The following is a 20,247-nucleotide window of genomic DNA, read 5'->3' as shown; positions in this document are numbered from 1 at the left end:
AATTATAAACTAAGTGCCTTTGATCAGCAGTTAAAAAAACAGATATCTTTTCATCTCTGCCTTTTTTTTCTGCTTTTAGCTTTTCAGATTTGTTGTTTTTCCATGAGCAAAGATGCCCTTTTTTGAAGAAAACAAAACAAAACAAAACAAAACAACCCAGCCAAAACCCAAAACAACCTGTGATTGTCCCATGAAGGTAATTTCATTGAATATGATGATAAATATTAAAAACTTCAAAACATTGCAGTGAGACTTACTTTATAAAATGCTAGGCTATAGAATAGATGATGAGAACTTTTAACTTTCTACAAATCTCATAATCTCCATGTACATAGGTGATAATGGTAATTATTTCTTTGGGGTTTTTTACTCCTAGAATTTAAAATCTTATTGAATTGTTAGAAAGCGATTATGGAAAGACTGGTTTCACCTCATAATTAAAGCTAAACTCCATTATTTGTGTAAGATTATATTTTTTTTTTTAGTCAGAAGAATGTAGGATGTTCTCCCAGATGTCCACGCCTTACTTTTTTGCAAAATCAATTCTGTGAGAATTTGCAAGAAAATCCACCACTCACATTGAAATTATTTATGGGTGGATCATCCCAGTTGTGGACCTAACTCTGCAGTGTCATTTCAGTTCTAGTAACATATATTAGCTCCAGTTTATTGATTTTTGTACTGCTTTTGATACAAGTCTAGGAGAAATCTTCCTGTTTCCACATGTTAAAAAGTCCAAATGAATGGGCCCTAGTGGAGCAGAGTTGGCTCCAAACAGATCAAATTGTGATTTATTTGTGTTATTGAGTTATATTAAGATCTGCTTTACTGCAGGACTTCCCTGTCATCCCCTGTCCGTCAATATGAGTTCACACTCAAGCTCCAATTTGGAGTGAATCAGTCAGGTTCCTTGGAAAGAAAGCTGGTATAGAATAAAGTGGGAGACCCTCTGGCCTGGAGACAGTTTGGCTTTTCTAAGTGTCTTGGTCTTGATATGCTTGTTGGAAGAAAAGGAGGGAAGATAAAATAGTGGACAGAGAAAACCAGTAAGTGATATGTGCTGTGGCATGGTGGGGAGGCTGGCAGGCCACAGACAGGTACCTCCTACCTGCACTGTACTCACACCTGAGGAGGAGAATCACCTCTTTAATCAGCAGATTCCTGTGGCTCAGCAAATGCCAATGAGAAATTAAACACACATGCTCAAGAGCTTACGTGAAAAAGAAAGATGAATCGTACATTTGTCTTCAAGGATAAACTCTCTTCTGGAAAGCAAGCTTAAGTCAGGTTTTAAACGTACTGTAGTTCGGTTTTAGGCGTCCTAATGGTCTCAGGCAAGGAGGAAAGGGGAGATGTTCTCTGACCTGTATGACACATGAGGTCAGGCTGGATGATCTGACAGTGCCTTGTGGCCCTAGGCTCCGTCGGTCCATGAAGCAGTCACCTTTTCATTTCAGCAGCATTTTAGTCAGCTAGCTTAGCTCATTTAACAATATTTTCTTGGTCCCTGTGTGGCTCCCTGATAATGCATACTTGAGAAAGCATCCGTTATTTGCAAAGCCTGGCTTGCTTTTTCATTTCAGCAGAATGTGAAGCTGGAAACAGATGATTGATGGCTTTTTCTGTTTGTTTTCTAAAAGATGTCAAGCAGCATATTTACTGACTCGGCTCCTGCTGCAACTTGTTAGTTTGAGCAGTGTAAACACATTTTAACAACCCGTAGTAATTGTGGAGAGAAAGACATCATGAATATAATGAAAATTGACAGCAGTGATTTCCATTCCTGTAATTTTCTTGTGCTTGTAAGACAAGCACGGTATTTTGCTCAGACATACTGGAGGTTCTAAAACTTCCAGATAACAGTTTATTAATGCTGATATTTCAAATATACTACTTGTTTGTTTAAAAAAAAAGTTAATATTTAGTTCTTTTTTTCTCAAATTATTTCATAGCCCCTTGTCTATATACTTACGTAAATGGTGGTTATCCATAACACATGTTCACTAGACTTGGGAAAGTGAAAGATCCTTAGTTACAGAGAAAAAAAGACTAGCTCATGTGGTAACTTAGAGGTGAAAGAGGGAGCTTTAGATGAAACCTAAGTGTAATGTACAGAAGCATGTACCATCCAAATGAAATTGCATGTACTGATTTATTCTGTGAATAAGTATATGACAGCAAAATTAGCAAGATTTGTCCAAGGATGTAGAGTGAGTGCAATTCTCTGCCACATTTTCTTATCAATAAATCTTACAGGAAAATAATATTGTTTTAATATAGTTGAAAGCAGTTATGAAGCAACAAGAGTAAGTGGCATGGTTTTAGCAAGTGCTAATTTCAAAGTCAACTAATAAATAGCAAATAGCATGGGGATTTTCATGAAAACTTGAAACAGGAATTCATTGAGCCTAATCCATCCCACATTTTTAGTCTTTCCTGCCGTGAAACATCATTCAGAAACCTGCCATGCTCACCTCAAAGGGAAATCTACAGTTTTGATCCTCTTTCTCCTCCTAAACACACTAATCCTGTTGAAAAAACTATTCTTGAACATTAGTCCCATAGTGACTTGAGAATTCTTGCAATTTCTGTCTTCAATAATTTATCATGACTGATTTATTTTTATGCCAGCATCATCCCTGGTCATAAACAGGTCTTCTCTTTCCCAAGTGTCCCCATGTGGGAGCATTGTATTCCTACATTGCCTTTGTGGGAACACTTCTGATCCTCTCTTTCATCCTTCATTTTATTAGACTTGTTGTTCCATTGAAACAAACAAATACACAGGAAACGCCATACTTTCCATGCAGTGCCATTTCTGATTGAAATTCAGAATTCTTATCCTTTCAATGCCATTTATGATCAAAATTCATCGATTCAACACAGATGACCAGAACTAGACTAGCTGACCTTTAAATATGACCTTCTTCCAACACACACACACACACACACACACACACACACACAGAGAGGAAAAAAAAAGGAAAAAAACACCCCCCAAAAAAAACAAGTCAAACACACAAAAACCCATGTATTTCTCTTCATCATGATTTCATCACAAGGCTGGTTCAGGATAAGCTCAATTAACTAGTAAATATATAGTCTTTCTCCTGCTCTCCCTACTGATAATGATGATGATATCTGTTCAATAGACATCTTTAGGTTATCTTGATGTTATTTCAGGTATGGAAAAAGATAATCTACTCCAATGCAAAATTACAACATCAGATTCCATGTAATTATTAGAATTACTATCCTACTAATTTAGAGAAACTCTTCTGGATATAGGTTTTGAATAGTTTACAGCTTTTTTCATTTCATTAGGAATGAATGCATTTTTTTTATTATTTGGTTAGTGGTAATGTTGTGAAGATAAGGCTGAATTTGTAATAAAATGAGTTGATTGTGCTGAAATCAGCTGTGCCAATCATACTCTGTAGTAATTGCCCTGGTTTATTCCTAAAAGTCATTAACATCAGTGATACTGCTAGTGATGTATCAGCTGATTGAGTAGTACTTGCTGTGTGTTCAGGGAGGAGAGGACACTGACCACTAGAAGGAAGAGCAGTTTCAGTCCAGGATAAGCACAGAAACCATGGTGTGCATATTTTTTTTCTATGGTATCACATTTGCAAATTCAGTACAGTATTAATAGCCATGGTCTTGACATTGTGAATGGAGTTTTATATCCTGGTGCGTGTTTTGTGCTTAGTCCATGTTCGTACAATAGATCTTTCTTCAGTTAGATTGTGAGTTTGGAAGTAATAGTATTTCAACACACCTGCTTATGTGGTTTATTTTAACAAGATTTGAAAATTTGGTTTTAGTTAGTTCAGTGACTAATTTGCCTGCTTTGTTTTTCACATTGAAGCAATGTGGTCTTGTAGTTAGCTTTAATAGATGTCTGCTGGAGATTCTAATCCAATGCTTCTTAAGAAATTGTATTAAAGCTATATATTTTGTCAAAGTATTATGCATCAGTGTGTTAGTGCTGAAGAACTGGATCAGGTCACCTACCTTTAAGATGTTTGAAAACTTGTTTTGACTTGGTAGAAATGTTAAGTATTAAAAATGTTTAGTAGATGCTGTTTGATATTCTTACTGACATCAAAGAGATTATGTAAGTTTTTTAGTTAATCTGCTAAAATTCTGTATCATGATGAATGCATAAAGTGGGAATGTCAATAGAACTTTCTGCATATGAAGGTGTGTGTTTATGTGGTTTGCTATTCATGTGATGCATGAACATGGCCAAAAATGAGAAGATAACATCGTACATCATTTCCAGTCTATGGTTTGCACTTAGGGACAAGAGCTCTGTTAAGTAAAGAAGCTCAGATAGCTAATACTGAACTTATTCCTAATTATACAGATTATGTAGATGGACAAATCTGTCTCATGGATTAAGTTATGATTGTAAAAAATTTCAGTTGGTCTCCTCCCTTATCTTCCATGACCCTTAGTGGGATCTACTACCATGATTTTTTTTTTTTTAATTGAAAACTAAATTGAGTTTAATTTACTGTAAGAATTTTAGTTACATTTTTTTTTACTTTGGTTGTTTAATTTATTTTTGAAGTCTGCTCTGTAGAATGAGCGATCCTTTTGTCATTTTTAACTTTTGCAGTTATTCTATTACTGTTCTATGTGAACTTTTTAGTATGCTTGTGTCAGTTCTTTTATAGCATCTTCATTTTTCACTGTGACAGAAAAGAATGCAGATTCACTCATTGCTGAACAGCAGATACAAAAACAGTTATTTGAATATTTAGTTATTAGAAATCAGCTTTTTCAATAATTATTGTGGTTTGTACTTTTCCTGTTTTTAAGTACACTTAAAACATTTGGAATTTCTGGCTGCTTCAAAATGCATGGATCTTGCTGATGACAGTAATGAGTCATATAGTGAGAATGGCATTGTACTGATAGTATAAGAACACAAAAGGTCTCTACTGTCTGCTCTCTTTGTATATTTGACCTTGAAGAGAATTAGAACTTGCTTGTTGCCGAAGTTGAGCATCTAAAAGATTGATGCACTCTCACATATTAAATCAGATAATGTTTATAATGATCAGTGATTCTTTTGTGAATCAAATATTTTCTCTTCTTAGTGATCTGGACATTTAGGTGCATTTACTTGTATTAAATGATTGTCATTAACACATTAATTGCTTTTACTTCAGAAGATTGTAACTTTGCACCATTCCCATTGCATTCTGATACCATTTTCTCTTACTGGTGAATCTGACTTGTAACTAAAGCAATCTTGGTTTGCATTTTATATTCATACAGAGACCATGAACCAAGCAACACCTGCTAGAAAACTGGAAGAGGTTCTTCACCTTGCAGAACTCTGTATCGAAGTATTGCAGCAAAACGAAGAACATCATTCAGAGGTGAGGCTGTAACTGCATTTGCTGTAGAGAATGGTTTGTTCCTAGATTTTTTCTCCCCTGATGCGAAGCAATTCTGTCAAGAAACATTTAAGCTTTACTTTCTGACATATGTTTAAGGCAGTTCACATTTACAAGAGAATAAGAGACATGAGGCTTATGAAAAGTGAAGTGAAATAAAGCTCTACTTGAATTCGCTTGAATGAACTGTAGGTTTAGAAAAGAAAATTAAAGAGTGTAAAATAGAGAAAACATCTTTGTGCTGGAGGTGATGAAATGGTATGGAAAACATTCATAGTCTTATACAGTTGTTCCTTCCAACTTTTCACCTCTTATTCAACCCAGAAATAAAATAAAACAATGCTAGTTTTCATCATGCTATATATGATGCTGATTTTAACATAAAAATAATGATTGGTATAATAATCACATTCATATTGCTGTTTTGTTGATTGGAAAAGTACTGCTTTTAAACTTGGCCTTTCTTAAATGGCATTATCAGGTAGAAGTAGAACAATTTTGGGTTTCAAAATTTTAACTCTTGGTTCATGATACAGAAATGATAATATTTATAATATTTAGGATTACAGCACCTTTTATATCAAAGAGTTACAAAAATAAACTTGACCAGGTACACACAATTATATATTATTAACATTTAATTAATAAATACAATTTTCTAACATTCAGGAAATTATTTTTAAAATGTTCTCAAAGAGCTCAAAAAATATTTTGGGGGAAAATATGCAAAGGGATAAACATGCTTTAGTATATGTAGTTTTAAATATGATCATTCAAAACATCTGGTTTTATATCACACTATGGAATCTAGTTTCTAGCTTACATCTGTCATGTGTGAACTTGTTATAGATGGTTTATATTATACTGAAGAAACAGCTGTTTTGATGATTTGAAATTAATTCCCTGGAGGTCCTGTTCTACACTACTATTGCCACTGTGTTAACTCTGTAATGATTACTTAATAATATGTATATATTGTTGCCTTTCTCTTTTGAGGACCTGCATTACTGTAAGAATATTAGACTTCTGTGGAAAACAGAGAACACAGAAAAAAACAGATCAAATTATAGATACATGATTAAACATCTCTGTTCAAAGATTACTTTTCATACTGTTTATTTGCAGAGAAATGGTGTTTTTCAGAAGGGTAGATATATTGCACGTGCCTTTGGAAAAATCAGTTCAGCAAAAGTTTTCAACTTAACCTAAGACAGCTTGAAAAGAGCAAAGATGACTTTAAGACTATTTTCCCCTTCATTCATGTTCAATTCTACTGAAATTTATAAAGCATGCAGAATGTCAATATTAAATATTATTTTCAATATTAAAATGTCTGAGAACAAGACCACAAGATTATACATTGCCTACTCAAAACTGAAGATTAATTATGGTGCCTTCATATCATAACATTAAGTAAATGTTCAGTGTTCGATGGTGCAGTTGACAAAACATATCATTAATCTCTAAATAGTATATCACATTTTTTAATACTAGATTTTTTTTTTTTTAATTCATAACACCTCCAAATTTCTGGGATTCTCAAAGGGAAGAGAGGTATGTGATTCCTGATGAACTAAGCATTATTTTTCACTGTTCATAGCATGGAATTGTTTGTTTATTGTGTAGCGTAAATTTTTCTGATTATTTCTTGTTTTGTATTGCCACATTTGTGTGTCTTTCTGGAATGTAAGAACTTTGTTCTTTTCATATGGTCAGTGATTTTGCTCTCTTAGAATGTGTCTCACCAATTGCTTATTGCCTACAGCCTGTTTTCATGTTATCCATAATGGCTGAACAACTATCTTAGCTGTAGTGTTTGTTTTTCTGTTCTTCTTCCTAGCTGCCTAAGCACTGATGGGTAATTCTTGAGAGGATCAGAAAAATTTCTGTGTGGGTTCAAAGTGTCATTTGCAAAGGGGAAGAAGATGGAAAGGACACGTGCTAGTTTTGCTTTGTTTTGAGTTTTTGACAATATTCTCTGGGAAGAGTTTTGCTTGCCTAAAAGGGACACCTGCCAATGCCTGTATACATTTCTTTCCTTCTTTATTTCTTTGTATTTAGTTATTTTCTAGGGTAAGGAGTCTGTTCAGTTCAGAAGCTTCCATCTAAAAAAGGATTTACAAATGAAGCACTTCTTCCAGTTTGAGGAAGAATACTCCGTTTCAAACTCTTGCCAAAATCTTTGAAACGTTATCTATCCTTTTTACTGTAGTGCCAATGAGCATCCTTCATTTCTGACACTGCAACACACGAAGCACTTTTCAGGAATAGCAGAGGATGCTCAGCATTTCTTTACAATTTCATGATCATTCATCTTTTCTTCATTTGCCCCGTGTCAAAAAGAGTTACAGGCAGTCATCAGAAAGTCCAGGATGCAAAAACATACTTGTAGACCACTTTTCAGAGGCCTTTATTTGGTGCCTTTCAGGCCTGAGTGCATAATTCTACATTACCTAGGACTTGAATTTCAGAAAAGCAAGTAAGGATTATCTATGACTTTATTTGAACTTGTGGGAACTCAGCACTTTTATAGATCAAGCTACATATGTCCCATGCTGGTAACTCAAAAATAATCAAAATGAGATATTCAAAACAAGGGGCATAAGTTTGAAAGCAAAGGCATTTTCTTATCTTGTATATGTAGGTATTTCTCACTGTCAGATATTTCCGTGAACTCTGAGCAAAACTCTCTTAGTAGTATGGGGTATTCATCCTATTTCATAAAGTCACTTCACCTTCATCTTTAACTCCAGGATCATGCAGCTCCCTCTCCCTCCTTTCAAAGCCTAGATTTAAGTGACAGCAAACAGGTAAAAGAGTTATGTGTGAAGCAGTCTTTAATGTGGAGCTGCCTTTCCTTACTGACACGCTATTTTTCACAGATTTCTTCTCTTATTTTAAGGTAGGATTACCTAAGAATCTTGATTTTACCAGAAAAAACTGTGTACTCATACATATTGTTAACTTACTGAAAATTAATATAGACATTAGTGAATTTGTAAAGATGCATTTATACATTTGTCAAAGGAAAACTGGATGCCTTCCTCAGGAGAAGCTGACATCTTTAAGGCAAAAATAGGAATTAAAAAGCACTGCATATCTACTAAAAAAAACCCTTAGGCTTCAAGGAATAAGATACCACACAAAAACTATCCCGTCTGATTAACAAATGAGTGCAAAGCATATTCACAAGAATTTATTTCAAAAATAAATTAATCTGATTACTTATGGCCTTAGAATTGAATGAAATCAGAAGTACACACAGTGATTTTTTCAAGGAATGAGGCCTTCATTCTTTTCTTTGCTTTCTGGCAAAAAGAGTTGCAGGCATTTATACTCCTTTATTGATTTTTTTTGTGTTACATTTTTGTTCTGATTATATAATCTTTCCCATCATAATCCGTTTGATTTCTTACATTTTTGATGCAAGGTTTTATGAAATATTTTCACATTTTGTACTCGGCCTGTTCATCCTCCCCAAATGAAGTGACGTATCCAAATGTATTGTGCCACAGATACAACACATCTCTTTGCTTTATGACTTGTGTTTAGTAATTCTACTTTGTCACATTTGCAGGCATTCGCTTGGTGGCCAGAGTTACTGGCTGAGCATGCAGAGAAGTTTTTGTCTCTGTATTCTGTTGATATGGATTCAGCACTCGAGGCACAGCCACAGGATTCCTGGGACAGCTTCCCACTTTTCCAGCTGCTGAATAATGCCCTCAGAACTGACAGTAAGATTTTAAGATTTTTACTTATTGTATAAATTTCAATGTGCCTGCACCATAAAAATGTGTTTCTAAATAATGCAATTCTCAAAGTGACCATCCCTGTGTTTATGACATATATCCTGGTGCTCCATTCTTTGAAGTTGAGCAGTTTCTTTCTATCCTTGCACCATTTCAGTCCTTATTTTGGTAATTCTTTAACCATGCAGTATTCACAAATTGATAGTTTTTTAATCAGTGATGTAAAGTAGCATAGTATGTGTTTGATATTTCATATTTAGTCTATACTGCTTAAATAAAATTGTATTCGTGTTTTATTTTAAGCCTTCATGTAAACTACTTTCAGACTTGTTATGTCTATAAAGGTATTGTAGGCTTAGCATAAATGGGGTAAGGTGCACACAACAAATCAGAGTGTAATTTGCACTTGGCCTATTATGTCCTTATTTGAGTTAGAGATAAAAATTTGAGACAGCTGTATTATCTTGCTTTTATTCATCTTTGAGGAGAGATTTTTTTTTTTTATAATAGTTAAGCAATAACATAGGCATGTTTTGTGTGAAAGTGATTTTCATAATGGAAGTCAGGAAATAAATAATGAAAGCAAAGAAAATTGATTAGATGTTAATTTAAAACCATTAGATTGCATCTAACATTTCAAGGCATCATAAAGAAAAAATATATTTGTGCTCTGTTTTAAATGTTTAAATTTACTCAAATTCTATTTTAAAAAATTATAAAATTACCTACTGGTTTTAAAGTTATTTTTGAGACCAAATTATTTTTATTGAATGATTCAAGTTATATTCCAAATTTATCATTATTATTATTATATTTCTATTTTTATTATATGCAAGAAATAACTTTTAACTCTTTCTAAAATAATTCTTTCATTTCCATGGAAGTTCAATAGAATTTAAGAATTTAACTCCATGTATGAAAACTGCTTGACTGAAAGAATGGAAAATAGTATTCAAGGGATTTTCTCCAAGGTTAGACATATTGAAACCTATATTATCTGCCATTGTATTATTGTTAACCTTAGCTGCTGAGTGTTTATTGAAATATATAGGTCATCTCAGTATAGTACCTGTTTGCCACAGCACCATAGCATGAAATGGAGCAACCAGCAAATGTACAATTCACTGTAACAGGACGGATGACGAAATTCGTGGAGGGAAAGGGGCAAATGGACAGGGCCACTAAGGTAAAGCTGAATCTTAAAACAGGATTCTTGAAAGTCACTGTTATTACACCATGTTGGACATGCTGTAGGACAGAGGGAAAGAACATGAACATTCTTTCTTAGAAGCCTCTTTTCAGGAACTGTGTTTCCATACCCTGAGCTTTAACAATACATGAAATGCCATATTCCTGATGGTTTATTTTTTCACATTATCCTAGTAGAACTATCTGTTATTGTTTCCCTTGCTTTTATTTTAAGATATTCATTAATGTTTCATCTGGATCCTTTGACGGACAAACTGCAGCTACAAAAATTTATTAAACTTGTCATTCTGGTGGTAACTTAAGCTCAATTTAGAAGGCTGCTCAGAAGGGTATAGGAATTCTTCAGTCTTGGTGCACATCTCCTAAGAGTTAGAATCCTGTAAGATGGATTCTGCTTTACTTTAAGTGAGTGTCTGATCATCTGAAATCCAGGTTAAAAATCTGAAGCCTATATTCAGGTGGCTTTCTTACCATCTTCCATCTTCAGTTTAGGAAGCACACCTCTAGTTGTGATATTATTTGCATTTAAAATAACTGCTTCGTTTCTGAAAGCTACAGAGGTATTTTACAGCAGTCTTACACGAAGGATTTGTGGCACCAGGTTTAACTACATTACTGTGTCATTTGTATTCCTTTGCACTTTGGTTTCAACCAGAGAGAAGTCACAGAAACAAAAAAGGGTTGTCCTCATGTGCAAAAAGGTTGCTGGTAGGCTACTGATTTTTCTTTCCTTAAAAGATTAAATGGATAATAATGCTAAATGCCTTAGGAAAGACCTTTTATGAAAACTTTAATGTCAAAGCAATTATTAGAAAGATTGTAAACCCTTAACTGAAGGATACAAAATGACTGCTATATGAAATGTCACACCTGTATACCAGTTACAGTAATTCTCTAATGGTAATAGATATAATATATGACAGTTTCTGGCAAGTGAAAGCCATCTGGAAAATTATACACTTTTTTTTTCCCAGAACTATTGGAAAGCAATCATGGAAATTAGTCACCTTTTAATCAGTGGCTATGTTTGCAAGTGGCAAGTGACCATTCTACCAAGAACTGATTCCCAGGTGGAACATACCTCAGTGCTTATTCTTTAATTAACAGCCTTTTCACCTTGCAAGTGCTTTGAAGCCATTAGAAAGAGCTCTCCATGCTTATATAATCAATTTTACAGTATTCTAAAATGAAATAAATAATTCTGTCTTTACCCTAAGTGAAACCTTTTCCTTAAAACTATCACCTTTACAAGGATGGATTTAGAGGAAAAAAAAAAATCTAAAAAGGGAAAAACTGGAATGTGGTCTCATGAGGATAAAAAGACTAGTGTTAATAATTAACAAGGAGAGTGAAGTGGAGTAAATTAGCCATAATAGAGCCCACAGTGACTGGCAAAGTCACCTCTCATTATCAAAAAACTCATTAGGAAATGAAGAGGTGGAAATCCCACTGGGTTATTCTCACTCTGGCTATATCAGAGATTACTTTTCAGATTTCTTTCAAATGAAGAACTGTTAGGTCACCATATTGCATATTAGGTTAATCTTCACTGAAATTTGGAGGACTGACACCTGCGTGTTATTCTATCTCAAGAGCTTTAAATGAGCTCTAAGTCTTCAATGCAGGAGTCAGTTTTCACATAAACCTGACATGAGCGAACTCTTAACAATAAAGAAACAATCTAACATTTACAGCATTAAAGAAAACTTGCATGTAAGACTATTTTTATAACTATGTCACTAAAATACAATATTAGAAAGACTGTGGGATAATGAAAATGCATAGTCTTTGCTAGTCAAATAATATCAGATGTGTTGTTTTACATAGTATACAAAACATTGTACAAGATTCAAGCCGAATACTCCAAAGCTAATATTCATTTAACAATGAGGAAAAAAAATGCATTTTCCAATACAGCATGTAACTTTTCATGGAGTAAAAAACAGAAGGAAGAGGTCCTGACTGAAGCTTCACATTTCGATTATTTTGGGATTGAAACTAAATGATCTTTAAGGTCCCTCCCAACCCAAACCATTCTGTGATTCTGATTATGACTCCACTTTGAGTCACTTTAAGCTTCTCCATTTTTTTCTGACATTCTACAATTAAGCATTCATCAATGAGTTCATGAGTGATTGCTTTCCTGTTAAGTCTTACTGCAGAACTGCTTTAAAAAATGAATGGAGTATGATCTTCCTCTCCTATAAAATATTTCAGCTTTTCATACAAGAGCTAACAAATACCAAAAAGTCATTTTAAAAATTACGTTTACTATGGAGATGAGTTATAAATTGTATATGAATTTGTTGTGATTTTTCAAAATGTGACAGTTTGAAAGAAATACTGTCACTGCTTTTACCGTATACATTTTGATGATCTCCATTTTTTATTGTTCACACACAGTTACGGCTGTGTAAAGCTTTGCAGATTGTACAGTAATACCAGTACCCAGTATATTTCTATGATAACAAAATTATTTGTTCCAGAACTGGATATTCATAGAGGTAAGAAGGACGTGGTTGTCCCAGGATTATGTCTTATTTTCTGTAATGACCATTTTACTTTTTGTCCACTGAGCCTATATATTATTAGAAACTAAATGTAGTTTACTTTCTGTAGTTGTTTAATTATTCAGGTTAGTAAGGTTTTTAGTGCCTCAAGACAGACATGTAATTCCTGCTTGTTTAAGATTTGTCAGAGGTAACTTTTAGTGGCATGTGCCTACTTACAGGAAGTGTCTATATATTTGGCTTGCTTTAGATGTTGTACATTCAATATTCTGCTCCTTTCCTTGCAAAGTTTTCTTTCCCAGTGTCACTTATTGACACTATGTACTGTGCTGTTGCTCATCATTATTGCATTACTACATTGACACAAATGACTCAAAACTAGGAGTATTATAAGTTAACTCACTATCTTCATTTTCCATCGAGTATTACGTAGTGCAATGTCTGTGTACCTGCCCTAACTCGGGCACAGTACACCTCTGCACAGTCTGGTTTAGAAAAATCAGCATGGTTAGTGTTAGCCTCTTGAAGGTTATTGCCATTGTCATGACTACTGATTTCAAACAAGAATTCACTGATATGTTTATTGCAATATTGCTGTTGCTAGTAGTAAAGTGGCAAACACCACCAAAGACAGCACCATCGTCCTGCTTAGTTACAGCCTGTGTACCACTTCTGTACTAGAATTTATGTATAACACCATAGCCCCTATCTTAAACTACAAGGTGGAGATAGAAAACAATGTGGATTGAAGGTAATTTAGGCAAACTTTATATGCTGACACTGAGAGCTAACTCAAGCTGCATTATGTCTTGCCACACTATCCAATAACCTTTTGACTGAATGGGAGTTTGAGGCATAAGAAAATTGTGCAATGAGCCATTTGTGTCACTCTGTCCTGTAAAGATGAAAAATTTTCAGCTTGCAACCACATGGTATATCTCTAAAATTCACTTTTAAAGTATGTCTTATGTGTAAAAATACACAACAACTTGTATATAAGCTTAGACACTTGCAGTTTTCACCACAATTTAAGTAACTGATTAGTAAGTGTTCTCTGGAGGCAGAATGTAATATAAACAGGAAAAGAATGGAAATCTAAACTTTCTTTTTACAGATTATTGGGTGATTTTCAACTGCTATGAATAGAATATGGAGCCCCAAGGAAACTTCCTTCTTAAAATTTACTGGGTGTATTTTGGATTTAAAAATAGAACAGAAAATCCAAGTGGTGCCTTCCTGAGACTCCTGTGGAGAGCAGGATAATTATAGACTATCTGGCAAAGTGCTAATTTTGTCAGTGGAGAAGAGGCTTGTGTTAACCTGTGTGATTCTTTCCTTCCTTTGATTCTGCAGAAGCTCTTGAGGACAGCACAACACGCTGACTCCAGGATAACTCCTAAGCTGTGCCTGTATAAGTAAAGCAAAACAAGCCTCACAGCTTCTGTTGTACACAGGCACAGTAGAGTCTTTTTCCTACTACTAGAGGAGAAACCTTATTCCAGAGCTGCATTATTTGGCTATATTTTTCATCTCTGGTCTTTCCTTGTGATATTTGAGTATATTTCAGCTACCTAATAAGTAACAATTGAATAACTTTCAAGTTCAGTATTTCAATATTTTTCCATCTGGGGGTCTGTGTTCCTGTAATCCGTTTTCCACTGATATTGTCTATGTATTACCTTGCCCTGGCATAGGCTTTCATTTTGTTATTGTTTATGTGAATATGAGATGGCTCATATTAAGAGGGTGTGGGGTGCCTATATCGACAAGACAATGGAGAATTAAGCTACATAGCTTTGAAGACAAGTGGTAGTTGAGGGATTTGAAGTGTGGCATTTCCTCAAGGATCTCTTGTTTCCCATCTGCTTTAATGCACAGGTGGTACCTTTTGGCAAGATCAATTCTAATCACAGGGTAGAGTGCCATGAGTCTGCTGATGATACTCAGCTATATCACTTATCCCTGCGCTCTGAGTTCTTTCTCTGCCCTGCAGTAATCCTTGACAGAGATCTCCAGATGGGTAAATCAGAGCTGCCATATCCTCAGCCCTGGGAAAACAGAATGCTCACCAAGTTGTTGATCCGAGACAGCGCTCTCGTGTGTGCCCACATACAAAGGGACCTCTGTGGAGGTGCAGTCAATACCAACAGTCTTGGCATCGTTTTGGGGAGTTTCACTTCCCTGCAAAGACTGTCAGGGTATTAGGAAAATGATCCAGCTTTTTAAGTTGAACAGCTTTTATTGCCTTTGACTTCTTTAAATTTCATTCTGCCTTTGGAATAACAAGTCACCCTCATGCCCGTGAGGCTTTGTTATAAGTCCCAGAGGAGAGCTCGTTGCAAAGCATTTCTGTGGTGTGCTCAGAAGGCAGTAAACTAGAGCCTCATCCCTTTAAGTAACTGTGGTTGCCTGATTAGTGCCAGTCCTGCACTGATTCACAATAAAGCAGCAATATTGACTTAATTGACACAGTTGTATTATTCTTGTTGTTTTTAAGCTCAGTGTTGCCTTGAAAAATTGGCCTAATATGTAGCTTGATACCAGCTACCTTTTGTTTGTCAAAGGCAATGTTCATCAGCTGTTGACTGTGAAACCTTTGTGTTAATATCCAAATCCTCTTCAGCTATTATTGCTGGTCACAGTTGTTGCAGTTTTAAGATATATAAGTATAGAAAAAATAAGTGTTCTGAGTGCCTGATGTACAAATAATTATGCCACAACCAGCTAGTTAACAAGCAGCTCTAGGAGCAGCGTAAATAATGGAGAGCATGTTTGTATTGGACTCATAGGTGCTCTCAAGGGTGGATTCTCAAGTGTTTAATAAGACTTGAGCCTATGCCGCTGCCTTTTTCTCAGTGGAAACCCTAATAATCTCTGCCTGCTACATAGCTGCCTGTTTTCATGAAACTTCATTTATCTGATGTCTCCACCCCTGTGTGTAATATATTTGAAGTTAGCTAAAAGTGTCAAAATTTTTTGGAACAGGTGAACAAAACTAGAGAGACCTGGTTTCTTTAGTATTGACTCATTAGTTTTTGCTTTCAGATCATAACATCCAATTAAAAAAAAAAAAAAAAAAACAACAACTATAGTGCAGACATTTAGCAACAAAGGCACTTTTTTTGCAATAGAAGTAGCAATAGGGAACGGAAACTTGATGACACATTTCTCCCATAGTCTCCATCTGTCTCAGGTTCAGTTTGTGGTGGACATCATTCAGTAACAGAAGGCACAGGGGTTTCTGGAAGTTACAGTAATGGAACGAGAGGGATTGTAATTTATGAGATGGTTTCCAGGGTTGAGCCCCATGATACAGCCTTTTCTTCTTAGGAAGAGGAAGCCTAATCAGAATGAGGACCCATCCAAATCAAATGGGAAGCCTGGATGCAGGTATAGGTGGGAGGAGAAACCTGCAAAAGAATTTAAAATAGCAGAATGTGAGTGGGAGAAAAGGAGAGCTACCGAAATCATGAAAATTTCTGTCTGTGGTTCAGCTTGCCTGTATGGTTTCCGTGTGCACATGGATTGTAATAATAGTGCTGCATTAATAGGTGAACACAGACATATCCAAAATATGAAGCGGCTGTACTCTGAGAGTGGGACGGGACATCAGTGTGCCAAGAGTTAGGATTTTCTAAGAGAACATTCCAGGGAGCACAGGGGCAAGCAATGATGGTGACCAATTAACTTTCAGGTTTTAAGCACCTTCAGTTTGCATTGTGGATACAGTTTTTCATGCAGTGAATCCCATCTTTGAAGCAGGTAATTTTCTACTGATTAGAGGACTTTATTTTTCTTGGGTAATATGGTTCATTTTTTTGTCTTTTGAAAAGCAGGAGAACACCTCTGTGTGCATTACATGTCAGGTTTCCTAAGTGTTTGAGGCAACTAGTTTTGAGGACTTCCTTTAAATAGTTATAAAACTACAATTACTATAAAGTTGGAGATGATCACACCAGATAATAAGCAAACTTCCAGAAGGGAAGTGTAGAGTTAGCATCCTTTAAAATTCTGCAAGACAGTTGAGAGGGCAGAAGAGAGGCAAGCTTAGCTGCTGAGGAGGAGTTTCACATGAACACGGGCTGGCTGGGAGGTACTTTCATCCGTGGAGGTCTTGATGAGGTTTGTGCACCTCCACAACCTCTCTGGGCAGCCTGTTCCAGTGCTCTGTCACCCTCACAGTGAAAAATTTTTTCCTTGATGAGATTTGTGCACTTGTCAAGTTGGGAAAAGATTGTGGTGGTGAGCTCTGGCCTTCAAGATTTTTATGTATGAACATGCATAGGTATACCAAGACATTTTCTGTTCAAGAGCTCATTGAATATCCTGTGTAGCAATAGGTGGTGATTCAGGACTTTGCCAGCTCCTGAGGACACAGAGTAGATAAGGAAACTATTCTTGTTCCCCCAAACACTTACATGTCACATGTTGCCTTTTTCCATGAAGAAATCCGGAGGAAATCCTGTTTAGTTTTACACATAGCCTAGTGAGGCTGAAATGTTTTACTGTAACCTTTGTTCTTAGCATAAGGAGAATAAAAATAATTGAATGACATTCAAATTATGTTGGTTTGTTTTTTTGTTCTTTCTTGGTGTCTAAGTATTGAACAAAATTGCTAATCTTTAGCTTCAGCAAAGTATATTACTAATCTTAAGAAGAGGCAAAAGTGTTCTTGTTCAACTTCAAAACTTCAGTATGTGCCTAGTTTTCTTTACAGCTTAAAAATGAACTGCAGTGTCCTTTTGGAGCACTTCTTTTATGAACTGTATTTCCTACACAAGCTGGATCTTGTTCTTAAAATGCTTTTTTGTAATAAAACATTTTTTAAAATACTCTCTCCTGTAGCAAAAGAAACTAGGAAAGGCCTGACCTTTTTTATTTGTGTTTTGTTTGTCTTTAAAGCACTTTTGTGCAATGGAAAGTTTCACAAGCACTTGCAAGAAATTTTTGTTCCCATGGTCATCCGCTACATCGATCTCATGGAGTCATCAATTGCCCAGTCCATTCACAGAGGTCTTGAACAAGAGTCATGGCAACCTGTCAAGTAAGTGCTTTCTACAAGATCTGAACAAAGCACCTGCCTATATCTTTCTGTCTAATCAGGTGTTCTCCCCATTGTCCTCCAAGTATTCTATTTTTTATTGTATTCCTACATTGTTTATTTCTTCACAGGAGCATCACCAACAGTCTTCCTAATGTAGCTCTTCCAAAAGTTCCAAGTTTGCCTCTTAATCTTCCACAAATACCTAGCTTTACTACACCAACCTGGATGACTTCTTTGTATGACTCCACGTGTGTATTCTTCAATAACCTTCTGACTGTATGTCAGCTCTGCATGGCCTTGCTAGTGTTCTGTGCAGCTGTATTTGGATTGCATGGTGTTTATGATCTCTTAGTTGGAAATTACTGTTTCTTGGGAGTGAGCCAAGCATGGACTATTAGTGAGTTGCGCTTTCTAGTGTATTAAAATGTAGCAGCCTTCAACCTGATAACTCACGAAAGCAACTTGGCAAAGGTCTGTCATAGTATGAGTGGTGTTATTACCCTAAACAACATAATGACTCCTCTGAATTAATAAGCAGTGGGGAACCTTTTGGATAATTGATTTTAGATGCTGGTTTTGTAAAGTGAGGTATCGCATCGTATTTTTGCAGGGGTTTGATTAACCCATTGTATATTGGTTTGAAAAGAATTGATTGCAAATATTGACATTAAATTAAATATCCATGTTACAGGAAAACAGTAAAAGGTTAATAAGTACACAGAATAGAAGTTTATCCATTTCTTCATCTGTTTGAAAAAAAATATGTATTTCTTTTTGATTTCTCTCCAATACTTCAGTGCTCTCTTCTTAGGAAAAAAAAAAAAATAAAGAGAGCAGACATGCTCTGTTCTTTGAGAATATTCCCATAGCTATAGGCCATATTTCTGTGCGAGGACACATTCATATACATTAGAGAAAGGTTCAAGAAGAACCTTATTTTAGCTAAAGTTTTGTTAGGAAAGGATGAACATGAAAGATTTCAAAAAATACATGTTCAAGATGCAAAGCTCGATAATATGATTTCAAGCCTCGTATTGTCTTCTCAAGTTTTACAGTGGAATTGAACACTCCTAACAAGGACTTAGATCCATTACTGCAAGAGTTCATAGAATCATAGTCTTAGAATACCAGGTTGGAAGGGACCTCAGGGATCATCTGGTCCAGCCTTTCTTGGCAAAAACATGGTCTGGACAAGATCCAGCACCTTGTCCAGCTCAATCTTAAAAGTGTCCAATGTTGGGGAATCCACCACTTCCTTGGGGAGATTATTCCTGTGTCTGACTGTTCTCATTGTGAAACATTTTCCTCCTGTGTCCAATCGGTATCTCCCTAGGAGGAACTTGTAGGAATCATTACCCCTCATCTTTTCCATGTGACTCCATGTAAAAAGGGAATTGATAGTTCGTGCTGTGCCAGACTTCTGACATTTGTCTATTGAGTATTATGATTGCTGGTCTGCTGCTAGTTCCCCTAAAAGTTGACAAAATTCCTCTTAATCCTTGGCTTTGGTACCTTTTGTGTTGACTATAATAAAGCTAGGTTTCTCCTGATGTGTTTATGCAAGTCATTTCAGCTTTGAATACAAACTAACTGGTCTTCTGCTACTCAAATTCCTGTTTGTTATTCCCATGCTTTTAAGGGTTCTTTTTTTTTTTTTAAGAATGGCTTTCAGAGTAAAGAGCTGTTATAATGTTAGATCTGGTCCTCTTGCAGTCTGTGTCCTAGCAGCCCCATCCAGTAAAAATGACTCGTATGTATTAAAAATAATGTACTTTGAATGTTGAATTTATAATTAATATATAATAAATAAGAATTATGTTTGGAGGATCATAGTGGTAGAGCTTTCCTAAATTAAGGTTTTAATGTAGCTACAAACTCCTAGACTGTATTGCCAAAAAATTTGTGAGTGTTGGCTCATCCCTTTTGCACGTTTTCTGGTATTAAGGTTCATGGTGCGTATGGCAAAGTATGCATGACACATTAAACTAACCAATGAGATTTTCAAAGTGTTTGGTGAACACTGAGGCTGATGTGTGCTGTAAACATTAGCCAGCAGTATCTGTTGGTCTGCTGCTTCTCTTGAGAAGCAGGGGCGAGCAGTGTCCCCACTGCAGTGTGGTCTTTGTAAGGTCATCCCTTCAGTCACTTCACCTAGCATTTGAGAAGAGGTCAGCCAAGGTGCTGGCTCTGTTATAGGCACCTCTTCATGTTCTTTTTCCCTAAACATAGAGCTTTGAAGTTATGTTTTAGAAAATGCGTATAAATTAGCGTTCAAATTGCGGGCAGCATTAACTTACCTTTACAATACTGTGGAATTCAGG

The 20,247-nt window shown here is 35.7% G+C and overlaps 1 protein-coding gene across 1 annotated transcript in view; it reads left to right on the top strand.

The window, feature by feature from the left end:
* Positions 1-20,247, top strand: part of LOC103779587 (calcium-dependent secretion activator 2) — a gene marked incomplete at its 5' end in the record, with an annotated part of 87,704 nt that overhangs the window by 15,060 nt on the left and 52,397 nt on the right. The window contains 5 exons of the mRNA XM_008947225.1: positions 5,293-5,396; positions 6,960-6,968; positions 8,992-9,148; positions 17,785-17,926; positions 18,055-18,174. Coding sequence (XP_008945473.1) covers positions 5,293-5,396; positions 6,960-6,968; positions 8,992-9,148; positions 17,785-17,926; positions 18,055-18,174 — 532 coding nt within the window. The remainder of the gene's footprint in view (positions 1-5,292; positions 5,397-6,959; positions 6,969-8,991; positions 9,149-17,784; positions 17,927-18,054; positions 18,175-20,247) is intronic.

Source organism: Merops nubicus, unplaced genomic scaffold (genome assembly GCF_000691845.1).
Source record: "Merops nubicus isolate BGI_N331 unplaced genomic scaffold, ASM69184v1 scaffold10149, whole genome shotgun sequence".
Lineage (NCBI taxonomy): Eukaryota > Metazoa > Chordata > Aves > Coraciiformes > Meropidae > Merops > Merops nubicus.
The sequence above is the reverse complement of the archived record's forward strand: the minus strand, read 5'-3'. Positions and strand labels throughout refer to the sequence as shown.